Source organism: Boleophthalmus pectinirostris, unplaced genomic scaffold, assembly GCF_026225935.1.
Source record: "Boleophthalmus pectinirostris isolate CB_2022bp ecotype Guang Dong unplaced genomic scaffold, ASM2622593v1 HiC_scaffold_7, whole genome shotgun sequence".
NCBI lineage: Eukaryota > Metazoa > Chordata > Actinopteri > Gobiiformes > Gobiidae > Boleophthalmus > Boleophthalmus pectinirostris.
The window spans coordinates 12,269,478-12,284,821 of NW_026571473.1; the positions used below are offsets into that span (position 1 = coordinate 12,269,478).

Consider the following 15,344-nt stretch of genomic DNA (forward strand, 5'->3'; position numbering starts at 1 on the left):
CTTGTTAATTTCCTCTATTCGCTCAGGCCTGGGAGCAGCACATCACCACGAAGTTCTGTTAGTCACTATAAATGCACAATTTGAGAAAATATTGAAATATGATTTTTCTGGCAAGCATTCTGTTCACATTTTAAACGCATTCAGAAGAACTGACAAAAAGATTGAAATATGAACTGACAAACTAATACAAGAATCAGATGCATCTCAGTGAGAACATATTTTGTACTGATCTAAACTACAGGGTGAGCAGTTTTCATGCAGAATAAGAAAGGATATTTTGCTGTTTGAGGTGGAAATTGTGGAGGGAAAATTGCACTTTGATTGAGTTGATTCGAATTGTGATTTCAGTTCAGTTATGATTAATCTTGCAGCCCTAATGCAGACCTGAATCACACACAGCTGGACTAAACCTGGATTATAACAGGACTAAACCTGGACTATAACAGGACTAAACCAGGATTAGAACAGGACCAAACCAAGTCTACATTGGGACTAAACTGAACTCACACAAGGACCAAACCAGGGCAAAGTGTGAAGTATGGACAACAACCAGAAAATTTCCTGAACTGAATCCAAGTAACACAAATCCACAGTTGGACCAGCCTCTTGTGCATTTTCAACAGCTAAAGTGAAGAGTCTGCAGATCCATCATCTCCCCACACCTTATATGACAGAGTTTGGAGCGTGCAGGTTACATCCGTGGCTTTCTGTGGGGCGAGGGGACATTTTTCAGGCTGACACACGATAGCATGGGTGTGTGCTGCTCCCCACAGACAATGCCTGTATGAATGAAACTAAGTGTCTTCCCTGGAGATGGTATTGGCTTTCACCCACTTTTAAACACGTTCTATAGGAAAAGCCAGTCTTTACTATTGACATGGTGAATGTGTAAGTTAAAATCGCTTGCAGGCACAAAGGCACACAGGCAGGCAGCAGGAAAAATGGCTTCAATTGAGATGCTGCTAAGGCCATAGGACAAAAGACAGGACTAAGGAGAAGAATGGACTTTCTTTACACATGGAATTTAGAGCATCTCCTATAGTCACGTTACAAAGAATATCTTATCTCATATAGTCTCACAGCCTGCTCCCACTGGCTAACATGACTTTAACATGGGGTTTGGCAATAAGGCAAAAATAATAAATGAGTTTTACACTTTATATTGCTCTATCTCAATATTTTATAATTCTATATTCTAATTTTAATTTTAAAAACAAAATGAAAATGGAAAGCCTACATTAATTTCATGAAGGTAACAAATGCAGACTTAATTGGACTCAGCTCCACCACTCCATAAAAGAGACTTCAGCTGATCATAGAGAATTAAACATATCAAAATTGTCCTGAAAACCTTAAATTGTACTACTTGTCCAGCCCTACTTTTGCATATTATGAAGATCTGGACACACATGAAACCTTTACATGAAAGAACAGCACTGACATTCAAATTAATGTCAAGATATTCAAATTTCACTAGTATTCGGTAAAATGTAATAATGTTAGCTTCTCTCAATCTCATTGCAGAGCCCAAATGTACAGCACATGCCACAGACAATAGTAATACAATGGTGTGGCTTTAATTTAGGTTTCTTTGCTCAAGAAATGTATTCAAGATGGTGTTAAAGATGTGAAAATGTTTGTACAATCACAAGTTGTAATAAAAAATCCCGTCTACAAGAAGTCAGATATTTGTAACCTATAAAAACACAGGTTACGACACATGTATTTACATCTTGCTTAGCAAAATATGTTATACAGTGCTTTCATAAATCACCATTGTTCTAAAGGAGCCACAAGCACACATGTCCTCTGTGAAAACCTGATTGATCACATAAACTTCAACATGTGTCTGCTTGCCTCTACAGCTGAGAGCCCGCAGAAGATATTCAAAGTATTACTCATCTCAGGCAAATATCTTAGAGAGGGCTGCACGACATTGAAAAATAATTAATTGAGATTGAGATGAGAAGTACTGCAAGAAGACTGAAAATTTAACAGAAAATATACAGATCACAAAAATCCTATGCATTTCAAAACATGTCCATATTGGTCTTAACTACAGGTACAGGAAGTTTATTTTAATTTAATCTAGTATTTGTATTGTTTTATTGTTTTTATATATCTTTTGGATTATTATGTTTTGTTTTACTCCAAGGTGCACTGTGCAGCTTAACTAGTAGAGGGTTAGCCACATCCAAGGAGATGTCATTGCGTTGCCAAGAAAGTCCCACAGTATGACATTAACTTTATCTACCACCATGAAAACAAGCACCTGCCACAACCAAGCAGTTACAGGTCAGATCTGTGGAGAGGCAACCCTGCTCATAGTAAGAATGCATGTTTCCAAGGCATTTTTGAGCAATAAAAACAATAAATGACCTCTAAATAAATATGTTACATGCTATATTCTGTAATATTTTTAAAACAATAATATCTCCATGGTGAAAAGTCGATGGAAAACCCTATCATAAAAGTTACACAGTACACTTGCACAACTTCATACAGACTTGTGCTTGTTTTTTAGTATATTTCTTATATATCTTTTAGATTATTATGTCTTGTTTTGTTATTGTTTTGTTGCAATTAAACAAAACGACTTGTTCTTTGCAGAGGACCTATCTATTATTATCTAAAAGTCACAGTGTTAGAAATTTGATAATTGTACCAACTCAAATAACAGCGATTTCTATTGATTCCTACATAACGTGCAGTTCTAGCTTATCATTGAACATGAGCAGCATCCTTCCACAATGACATTAGTTTTTATCATAATAAAAACCTGCCTCGTGCTGTCAACACACTGAAGCGACCCTCTCCATCACACTATATTTTTTCCTTACTTGGTGCTAATTATGAAGCGGTGCAGACGGCTAACAGCTGGGCTTTGTCTTGAATCATTAGGGTACTGTTTGTTCCTCCCGGTGCACAGGAAGGCCATAGGGCTGCAGCATCTGTGTGTGTGTGTGTGTGTGTGTGTGGGTGTGCATTTGGGCATGAGTATGTGTTTGTGTGTTTATCGTAATGAGAAGAGCCCCACGTGCACCCGTTTATCCACAGCTATTTACACTTCTGTCGAGGATGTTAGGATGGTAATAAAGACATACATAAAAAATAAAGCAGCGTTTCTCTCTCTTCAGTTTGTCTCTGTACATTTTTATTTAGTGGTGTAAACTGGGGCTGCGAGATTATTCACAATCGAATCGAAATCGCAAATTGAATGGATGCAATTAGAGAATCGCAAAGGCTGCAGTTATTGAAGTGCTAATTAAATTTTCCTCCACAAACAAAATATTCTGTCTTAATCATAGACTGTATATAAACGGATATAGGTCATCTGCTAGCCACAGCTTTCCAAATAGAAAGTGATCATATGGGAGCTTCTGGAGTCGATGGAGCTAGAGTCTATGGAGGGGTGACAATTTTTTACCTTGAAAAACTGTCCCCCCTCTTTCTGTAACTACTGCGAGCCTCATCATTTTGGTCTTAAAAAGTTCATGTTAACCGCTCTACATGATCCTGGTGATTTTATTTCACCATTTTTTTCTGTAAAAAAATCATATTCCTAAAATGGAACTCTGTCCCAAATTCACTCCTATAACTGCTAGTCTCATGAGCTTCATTTGACTGGAGCCAAACGCTATGCATAGGGATAAAACAATAACTGAAATATCGTGATATCGTATCGTCAAAAGTCTCACAATAATATCATGGTCACGATATACTGAATTACAAGTTCCTTCACTTAAATGAACAGTTTTATAGTAAAAACAGCTTATGAACATGGGAAACTACATATCCCATGATTCATTTCAGTTTTTTACTTGAATTCTTGGGATTATGATGGAAATAATTCACACCATAATCTTGTCAAGGTATTTTAAAAGCAAAAAAGTGTCCTATCTACAATTACATTAGCCAAACTATCTTAAGCCCAATTTATGGTCATGCATCAAATTGTCTGCATCACCTTGAATCCCCTTCACAGAGCGTCTGCGTCGACCGATGTGTACCTCCAAAATTTTGTAACTATTATGTAAAATTTAAAAAAAATGTGTAACACAGACAGCAAGGGAAAGCGACGCACACAAGGGCTGTGATTAGTCCTCTCTACAGCCGCTCTGCATACTTTTCCAGTACTCCACTTTCCGGTTTCATTTTCTATACTCAAACGTGATTTTTAAATCCTAGCCCTCTAGTGTTTGTGGCGGTGAATTACTTCACGGCACACAGACTTTAATGCAGATCCATAAATCTAAAAAACTACGTCAACGGTGGCAATGTGCGTTGAGTCAAAGCAGAACTATAAATCTGCCTTAAGTCCACTTCTTTATACAAAATCAAAAATACAAATTTAGAAATCTGATTCCTGTAGAACACAACGATATGAGCCAGCTTGACAGACCCGAAACTGAACTGCATGTCAAGTGCTTTGCCAACACTCCAACAGTATGTTTGTATAGCCTGCAACTGCAGTGAAATCCTGAAATAGTAAAGACATCGCCACAATTGAATACATTTCTAACTCAGGGCAGGGTAAATCCAACAATTCATAGTGTATTTGAGAATGTAAACACAAAAACACTAATCATACATTCTCTTAATATCCTCAGTGGAGGTAATTAATGTCACAGTGAAGGAATGGCTGCACAGGTTTTCTCTTGGCATCAGCTGATTCTTCTCAAATATAAACAGCACTAAGCCAGGCAGCTGTGTTTACATGAGGAGCTGTAGAGCTGTAGTCTGGCCCGTATTCTCCTATCTCCAGATCCGAATACAGAAAACCCTGCAAAAAAATCTCTACTCTATGTGAAAAACTCAAATTACCAATCTTGGGTCTGAGCGATGAGACAAGATAGAGGAGACCCGGTATTTCTGCCTGTCACCATCCCTCTGCTCCTATCTGGATGTCAGTTTTAATGAATCTCACAGAGGGCAGCACCTCGGCCCCAATAACTACAGCAAGATCAAGGTCCTGAAGGCTGCAGGAAGACGCATTGTGTTTTTCATCTGTCAATAAATGAGATTTTAATGGAAAGTAGGACTGGGCGAAAGGACAAGAAATGAAAGGCGCTGGATCAGATATTTACTGTCTTAAAATCGTTAAAAACAGACTGAATTAATTTTAAATGGTTTGCAGTGGTCAAAAGTTATTCCTCATTTACCTTACACATTCCGAGCATCTTAATTATTCACAGTGATGAGTTTATAAGTGTTTTTCACAACTCTCAGAGACCAAAGAGTGGTTTTGTCATGACAATATATCTGTATATCTGAAACAAGACAAATTTTGCTCAAAAATATGGGAAAAAATGGGTACAGGCCCTTTCATTGCTGTAGTTTCAGTTTTATTTTGGGGTATCAAATTTTAAGAATCGATTATTTATTTCCTGAACATGAACACGCAAGAAAAGTCACACAGGAGAGTCAACTTTCTTCTTTGAACTGTCCAAACTACATTTTATATTTAACCATTTTTACCATTGTAAAACATAAGGAACTAATTCTTATTTACAATGTTAGTCTGGGTGATTTTACTGTCAGAGAGGATTCGCTACTGACCTCTCCATTAAAAAGACCCAAGCTAATCACTCTTCTCATCACAATCGCAATTAAATGTCTATTAATTACACAGCACCTAGTGGAAAGGATCAGGAGAGGTTTGATCGTCATCTCAACCAATGGTATGGTGGGGACCTTGGGTGACTCACGCGCTGCTTTTCTGTCAGCCTACCTCTCTGTCTCTGCTTTGAATTGCCCACCCTCTCTGTTACCTGTCTCTGTGTCCAAGCTTGTCAGTGCTACCGCCACACAAAGCCAGATATTAAATAACCAAGGAGCAATATTAGATCGCTTTCTTGACGTGAAACAACCTTAAGAATGACACCAAATGCTTCAATCTGGCTTCTTTTATCATGTCATACAGTGGATAACTAGAGTATAAGTATTTTTAAATGGCTCACACACTATCTTCTGATCTATGTTATAATGTTGTTTCCTCCTCACAAAACATACCTTTGTTTCATTCGCACGTTTAACATACAAACTCAAATAGAAAACACTCTGTTCCACCTTGTGATGTTGTGTGGTAATACAGGAAATGCTCCAATGTGTTTTAAACTCGATACACCTTCTCTAGAATCATTTCGATGATTTCAGCTCTGGAATTGACTACTCAACAAAAGGTAGCTGTTAACTTGAAAACTACAGCTTCATGACATCACAAGGTGGAACAGAGCATTACACAGCAAGAAAGCTAGATCTCCATGGCGCTGTACCTTAGACCTCTACAAACACGTTCAAAAATGCATGTGATTAACAGTTCATTATTAATTCAGTCTTCTTTCCCTGGTTAAATATTTGGATCTGTTTAAAATAAGCCCTGTAAACCAAATATTAACAATAATAGCAATTAGGTCTGTCACAATAACAGATTTTGAAGCATGATACAATTCCAGAGAAATATAACAATAAACGAAAAACTGAAACTACTTCATGCCACTGGCACAATCACAATGAAGCAGGGTAATCCCAGTAAACCATTTTTAATATACAGTATCATTAACAGACACGAGCTGCAACAAATAACTAACAGAATGAACCAATAATTAGCCAAAAAAGTCATTCATTACACATTTTACAGGTCAAATCTTATTGTACTGCAACAAAAATGCTCAAATTTGCCGCACTTTTACAAAGAAAATGTACACATTATAAATACTGAGCCCAAAAATACACTGTTCCGGCTTTAATATACTGAATGATAAATCTATATGGTAATTACCGTGACAGGCCTAATAGCAATTACAAATCACTTTATCATTGTAATATAGCATCTTGTCTCTACCTACAGAATTGGGTGGTTTACTGGTTTAGGTGGGAGACCAGCTGAATGAGTGACGTGCAATCTGATTGGTTGGCAGCTAAACCTCCTGGAATCTCAGGTATTGATGATGTGACCGGTGGTAATTGACAGATTGATTAAACACATGACTAGGCTGACGAGCTTTCAAGGCTGAGGGAATGACAAGGGGGATAGGGGCTCGGAGGGACTGGGATTTTGTTTTTTGTTTTGTGCTTTATATTGTGCAATTTTGCATTAAGAAGTGGAAAAAGTTATAGATATTTTGGATGGTAACACTAGAACACATGAGTAAGTAAACATTCAAACTTGTAGGTTAAGATAGTGGTCATTTCAAAACAGGTATTCAATTGAAATGCAAAACTAGGGCTGCTCGATTATGGAAAAAATCATCATCACAATTATTTTGATCAATACTGAAGTCATTGATTATTCAAACGATTAATTTTAGTTACCCAATGCATTTATTCAGCATTTTTTTCTCTCTCTCTCTCTCAAAAAAACAAAAAAAAACCAAACCTTTGTTATTGATTATTTACGTAAAACTTTAAAATTGAAAATAAATATAAGCTACAAATATGTACCTTAGAGCAGTTTTACAATGTATAAAGCATAAAATGAATAAAATATACTTTGAACATGAAATAAGGCATAGAAAACCATAAATGTATCCAAAATAAACTATATATCCAGCTGTTCTACAATCTTTATATTTAAAAAATAAAACAAATATACTTATTTATATAAAAAAAACCTCCAAAATAAGCTGTTAAGTTTTAATCATTTCAACTCAATTATATGAGTTTGGAGATCGTTTGACACACAAATCAAAATTGTGATAAAAATTAAATTAACTGCACAGCCTTAAACAATACACATTCCTATACCACAATAATAAAAAAACACACTCTCTTTAGACAATAGGACGTAATTTTCAATATTAAATAATAGTACTTTCTTTTATATTACCATGTGGAGTTATATCTGTGTAATCCCTCACTCATCCAGGTAGGTTCTGTAGTGAGCCATGCACGTATACTTGTCTATGTGCTCTTATACTTTTTTCTGATACAAGCTCAAGATCATTGTAAAACTATTCAGAAAAGGTTCATTTCTGTCCTGTGAATGTGACTTTTAGTATCGATATTTGCTCCAATTAGTATCTTGTTTCAATACTAGTTTTAGAATGAGATTTTCAATACTTTTGGCAACCCTAGTGAATAGATATGATCCATTAGTTACTTGCCCTTTTATCAATGGGGTTATGGCTTAGATTTAAGATATTTAGAATACTGTATTGTACCATTGCACAATATTGATTTTAACATTGCCTTAGGGACATCTGGAGATTCCAACAGCCATTTTATTTAACACATACCCTACAGCAGCTTAAGGTTATTATGATAAATACATTTGCACTAGGGCAGCAATTAAAAGGAAGATTTTTATTGTATATGAAGCACTATTTTAAGTGATAAACCTACATTCCCACACCTTGAAACTGTCACATGTACCACAAACAAGCTCACTATTTCTCTATGTTCACAGGTACAGCCTTACATTCTTACTCTTGGCTTTCTCCTCGGTTCACTACTACTGCTTCTGCACCACTTGTAAACCTGCAAAACCATATCTGCCGCTGGGTCTTGCCTGCAGCGCGCCTAAATTATTACCTTATGCAAATCTCACTATCTAGTCACAGTCTCACACAATAAATATCCACCCACAGAGCTTTACTAGGGAGTTCTCCTAGACTCTCCAACACAAGATCATAGGCAAAAAAAGTGAATCTTGCTCTTTCAGTATAAGCTAATATTTTAAAATGGTCACTCTCACAGTACAGTAATAAATACATCGGATATACAAATGTAATAGCTCTGGGAGACACCACATGGCACACGCACACCCACCTGCCCGCAATGCCAACCCATGCTTTCCTCTTGGAACAATGAACAATGCCCCAGAAAGCGCTATAAGGGCACCGCTAGCTGTTTAGGATGGAAATTAACTAGGGTTACACTTCATTTGAGACTGGGGAATTATAGAAGAAAGGGAAAATTGGAGAAATGTTAAAGTAATGCAAGAATAAGCGGCTTGGGTTCTATAAACAAGGCATAGAGAGATTATAAAGCTGAACTAATCACGTTTTATGGAGGGGTTTACAGTGGAAAGAAGTCAATATCTTTAACTAGGAAATTCAAGAACATTTGATATGGGCTATAAAACATAAACAAGTAATATAAACAAGACAGATTCCAAAAATTATAAGAAAGCCAGTGAACCCATCCCATTGTGCAATTTACGACTGTTGCAAGCAAGCTCATCAATCATAACTGAAAAGGAGAGTACGGGAGTGGGTGGTGATAGTGTAGGATGCAATGGCTCATTCAACTCACCGGAGATCTCATTCTGCGGGACCCCGGCCAAAGTGAAGCCCTTCCCGGTGTAGAACTGCCGCAGGTCCGAGCAGCTCCCGTCCGCCCCTCTCACCGGGCCGACTCCGGAACACAGGCACAGCAACACCAGCACCCGCATCTTTCCTTTCCTCCCCAGGTAGGCAGGATATGGACTACTACACACACACAAAAATCCTTATAATTATGTCCCAAGATTGTAAAACAGCTTTGGTATTGCTTAATGTCGCAAAGTTTGCCAAATGGAACAATTAAAAGTCGCGAAACGAGACAGCCACGGCTCCGGGTGAGTTTGGCGGTGCGCGGTGGATGTTCCTGCGGGAGAAGAGGCTGCGACGCGGGGCAGCGGGTGTCAGGTTTGCCCCGCTACTGCTGCTCCGGCTCCTGCTGTCCGAATCAGTGCGTGTGGCTGCTGAGATGCCACAGACAAAAGGCAGAGCGAAGGAGAGAGGCAGAGAGAGCAGGTGTAAACCCCGGCGCACGTTTATCCATTCATTAAAAAAGAATAAGTCCAAGACGCAAAGGAAAAAATGCGTAAATTACAGTGTTTTTCGGGCTGATGAGAAGGCGGTCCCGTAAAGTCCCTGTTTCTAGGCTGTGGGACAATGAAACGCGTGCTTTTGAGTGAGTGGAGATGGGAGTGTGATGCTCGCTCCGCACTTTCTCTCTTTGTGCGCTTCCTGGATTTGGACTGAACTGCGCCCACTGTAGGTTGTCAGGTGTAATACAGGTCTACTCCACAGACAAAGCGGGACATGCCGTTAAAAAAAAAAAAAAAAAAAAAAATGCAAAAAGGTAAAATTTTCCCAGAGTCACCGCTTCCATTAAATGTTGTTGTTTTTTATGGTGCGACAGTATTATTATTATTATTATTATTATTATTATTATTATTATTATTATATACTATATTAATATTATTATAATAATAATAATTTATTTTATTTAACCTCAATAATAACTGCTATGATTTAGGAAAAAAGGGGACTGTATATTCCTAATACAGGGGTGTCCAAACTTTTTTCATCAAGGGCCACATCTTGACACATATTCACAGTGAACACAGTGGATCATGCAGATGGGTGTATTATGTTTAATAGTATTAAACATATTTTTTTTGCTGGGAGCTATCACCTTTAAAGGGACAGTTCGGAATTTTGGACATATTGTGTGTGGAGACACTTTTTTAAAAATTCCATCCAGTCCTTGTATTTGCAGAGGTCGCTTGTGCTAGGCTAGCGCATGTCAATGGCCATAGTTATCCTGCCACTAAAAAACAGTCTTACCCACTCCACAAAACACCTGAAGCAAACTTATTATTACATCAGACTATCAACATAAATGTATTTGTTGATAGAATAATGTTTGAAATAAAACTAACCTTGCATCACATATGAGAAAACGCTGTTTTTGTTTACATCCAGCTTTACTGCACGTGCGCCATGGCTGGTAGGCAAAAAGTCAGTCCAGCCGCTTGTTTGTGTTGACAGTTGCGTTGCGTATGTCTGTCATGAGCTAACTCCTCTTGTTTTGAAGTAGGTTTTGCATTTAATTGTTTTTACATGACTACATCGTCTTACTCTAAGTCAATGAATTTTAAGGATCAAATTTGTTACTTTGAAAAGTTAAAACTCGACGATAACTGTTGACAATGTTGATGTTGACTTGTTTGATGCAGATGCTTTTTCCCTACTAAAATGGCTGACGTGATGTCATAGTGTTTTCTCATATGAACTGTCGCATGTTGAGGGACTATTTTCTCACATATCAGACTGCTGCTGTCAAGCTTTCTATCAGAAAGTATAACTCGCTGCTGCTGCTGCTCACACATAAATCCTTCAAATGCAAGGTTGGTTTAACTTCTAAAATTATTCTATCGACACAGACATTCACATCGACAGTCTGGCGTAATAATAGTTTTGCTTCGGGTGCTTTGAGGAGTGGGTAAGACTGTTCTTAGTGGTGGGCTAAATATGGCCATTGACATGTGCTAGCCTAGCACCAGCGACCTCTGCAAATACAAGGACTGGATGGAATATTTAAAAAGCGTCTCCACACGTTTCCAACACTCTGGCTCACTAGGAAATGAGGTCCTATGTCCAAAATTCAGAACTCTTCCTTTAATATGTAATATTGACACAGATACACCAGACTGTATCACAATGCAGTCTGGTGTTATTGAGGTTATAGTGATAGAATTACTTCAAATTGTGTTGTTAAAATTAATGCCTAAGATAATTGTGGGCAGTTTAGTAAAAGGGCTGAGGGTCAGTAAAAATGTGTTAGTTCAGACATCCTTGCACTACACTGACATGAGACAATCAGGACAAATATTTTACGATATGCCTCATTTTACGAGTAAACCATGACAGATAAACACATAATTATTCTCTATAATAACTGCACATTCACATTGACTAATTCAAAACCATACACTTTTTATTTGTTGTGGTGGGTCTGGGAGGGTCAAGGGAGTTAGGGTTTGGGAGGGTTGTACATTGTAACACCTAATTATTTGGCTTTTATGTTTGTTTTTTTTTTTGGTTGGGGCAAACTGGGATTCTAGATGTAATTTCTTGGTTTTGGTTTTTGTGAGCAATAGATCTATTGGTGCTGGTTGCTTATTTTGATTTGGGTTGACAGTGGCGTTGACACCAATGGAGGAGATCTCTTAAGCTGACAGAGCTGGACTGACATGTAATGCTGAACATTCTCGCTCTCTTCTCCTGTCTGTAATGTGCTGTACAGGCCAGATGGGTAAGATAAGCTTTTCTCCACTTTAGTTTACATATTTTAGCACTTTTCCCAACAAGGCACAGACACAAAGGTGGGCTGGTAGTCTTGTCACATGTTCACTGAGGACTTCTCACAAACAGCTCGCAGGTGACCGGACAGAAATGGCAACTTAACCCAGTGGAGGCAAGGCTTTACATTCATTCTTACTAGGAAACAGACTGAATATTTGAATAAGGAGAGCAGTGTCTTGGTTGGAATCTGCAATCACTGCAAAATAAGACACAATAAAAACTTGCAGACTTTAATTGTCCAATTTGACTTTGAGTAATTGATTCTTTACTAGTAAAACATTTTCCGTGATTTCATGTTTAGAGCTGAAGAAATGCTTGAACACCAGCCAAACACACTTTTTTAAGTTTAACTACGAGAGTCAGGAAAATGAGTATGAGCTTGATCTTGAGGAGTTAGCTTGAAGTCTCTGAATACTAGTTCTTCAGCTGATTCAAGCAGGAGACAGTCTTATAAGTAATGCAGAGGAGAGGAGAAGAATGTCAAGACCACGTCACAAACAAATGAAATAAGTGGTGCCATGTTGCTGGAATCTTAAAAACTTTTGGTTTCAGACAGATTGTGCAGCCTCTCAAGAATCTTTTCTATGTACACTTCTCCAATCAAGGGAACAATGTCGTGGTACTGTGACTGATAAGAGTCCAGCTGTGGCTGCTGAGTGAAGTGTTTTATGGTGTGAGTTGGACTTTGCAGAGTTCCTCCTTGGTCAGCCCTGAAAGAGTCTCCTCCAGCACTGAGACTTTGAGCCATTCATTATAGTCTTTAAGCGCTTCTAAATCTGCACAATGCGCTATAAATTGAAGATGGTGGTCTCCTGCTGACTACAGTACTGAAGTGAACTGAAAACCATCTCCGCAAGATGCTCAGTGTCTCTCCCCTCTCTCCAACAGGAAATGCATGACTGGGTTCTTTATGTTCATCAAGTGCTTGGTCTCATTATCTTGTACTTCTTGCTTGTCTAATTCAATCAGCGCAGTGAAGACTTTGGGTGTGTGGAAGGACAGCAGAAGGCGCAGTAGAAAAACAAGATGTCTCTCAGAGTGTTTTTCATTGACATGTACCAGGAACAGTTGAGCTAACACACACACCGGCACACCACATTCTCAAAATACTCAGTCTACAGGGGTTCACGTGCCTTGTGTTGGCCCTGTCTTCACACATCCCTCAGAACCATTTCCCTCAACAGTTTCATCTTCATCTACTGAACTGGAGAAACAAATCATGACAGATTTCTCCAGGGTACTGCATTACCTGGAACAAAGTGGTCATTCCTTCCAAGGCTCCTGGGTCAGACATTCATTCAGATAGATATATTTTGTATTTGACTTCAATATCATCCTTAATATTCATTTTAGGCCTGTATCATGATCCTATGTGGTGTTATTGAGATCACAGTGGTAAAAACAATGAAATTTGGTTTAAAATTTAAGTATTTTTTATGGATAATGAAAACTAAGACTTTGTAAATGTTCTGATAAATGCTAAGAAAAAAGTGTCTGATAGTGCTGCTTTGTAAATGTAGCTCTTATAGAAAAAAGGTAAATGTTAAAGAAGACACTATATGAGGGAGTTAGTTAACCTATTTAATTGTAGATTTTAGGCTATTTCTCTCAGACTATATTTCATTTTGCAGATTTGATCAAGGGGCTACTTTTGATTATTTTTAGTATAGAGATACCTTTTTCCCATTAGAATGCCTTGTCAGGATAATTAAATTAAGATATCAATTACTTTTAAAGGTGCTCTTTGTAGCTTTTCCAGTGGGGGTCCAATAGGGTGACCAGACGTCCTTATTTTCCCTGACATGTCCTCGTTTTAGGCCCAAAAGAAAAAAAAAAAACTCTGGGAGGACACTCTAAATGAGTCCAATAGAGTTGTCTGGGTCACTTTTCTTTGTTTTGCTGAGAATCTTGGCTCAGATTACACAGTCTGCAACTAGCAGCACTTCTCCAGCATTTTCGAATTTGTACATAACAAAAAGTGACAATCTAAAACAGGGAAGTAGGTTTTGGTGATACATGCACTGCACATCTAGGTAAGCGAAAATGACTTAAATTAAGAATATTTCACTTTATTTGAGTAGACTCAACTTGACAAGTAAAAATGATCTACCAATGGAAGAAGTGTGCTTTTCTTAACTCGAGCAACATTAGATTTTATTTCTTATTTTAAGGGCGAAGAGTTGTTTTTATTTTCATATTTTAAGTACAAAAAGTCTTGTTCCATTGGTACATAATTTTACTTGTCAAATGAATATTACTCAAATCGTGATAAACATTCTTAATTCAATCATCTTAACTTGGCTACAATTTAGTTTTTTCATTGTGCAGTCTCTACAAGAGAGAGGAGCAGTGGTCTGGAGAGAGTTAGTGTCCTTTGCAGTGAATGTGACCGATGAGCTGTCCACTGTCTGCATACACACAGGCCCTGCTGTCCCCTCTCTCAGCAGGCACGCTCAGAGCACCACTGGTCAGGAAAGGTCACTACAAACCTGACTGACATGCACTAAATCTGTTGGGAAGCTTGTATGGTGTATAGTTAAAGTGCCTATGTTAGGTTAGACTACTAATTTTACTAAAACACAGCTATTATTATTATATTTACATTATATTTAGATTTTACAATTTTTTGCCAGAAGCCGGCAGCAGTTTGGCGATTTTTTTTAGGTTTCAAATTGTATGTCTTGGTTGTAAATCATGACATCACGCTAGGGAATTCCATCGCAACCATGCTGTACACTGGTAGCCAAGCTGGCGCCACCTAGTGCCTATGTTCAATTTCATTTCTCTCCAGCAACTTGGTCAGGAATCGGAATACACTAGACGGTTTGCAAGAACCTTAGAAGTGCAAGTCTGGGCATCAGCCAATCAGTGAAGAGCCATATATTCTGTGTGGCAACAATTCCTGAGATCGAGGATTTAAAGCCGGAACAAAGAGATTGTTTGGTGAATTTGATCAAGGGGAAAGACATTATTGCCCTTCTTTCTATGGGATTTGGGAAAAGCTTAATATACCAGCTAGCCCGGTTAGCGGCGCATTACATACGTCCATATGACCAAATAGCAGCGATTGGTTAAATAAAAAAAGTACCCGCCTACTGTCGAACGAACAAATCCTAATGCTGTGAGGTCAGACTGTTTCCATAAAGTGAAACCGGCTGATGAATCAGGCTAGTACACTGGGCCATAACTGTTCTAATGTACTCAGAAATAATTATAAGAGAAATACAATTATGAGAGAACATGATTCATTCTTCATTTTGTTGAAAT

At 38.0% G+C, this 15,344-nt stretch overlaps 1 protein-coding gene across 2 annotated transcripts in view; it reads right to left on the reverse strand.

The window, feature by feature from the left end:
- Positions 1-10,085, reverse strand: part of LOC110172289 (glypican-1-like) — a 73,904-nt gene extending 63,819 nt beyond the window's left edge. Inside the window, exon 1 of one of the 2 annotated variants that reach the window (XM_020938128.2) lies at positions 9,256-10,085. In XM_020938128.2, coding sequence (XP_020793787.1) covers positions 9,256-9,394 — 139 coding nt within the window. In that variant the 5' untranslated portion in view covers positions 9,395-10,085. The remainder of the gene's footprint in view (positions 1-9,255) is intronic. The other variant, XM_055165222.1, reaches the window with a different exon arrangement.
- Between the last annotated feature and the right edge of the window lie 5,259 nt (positions 10,086-15,344).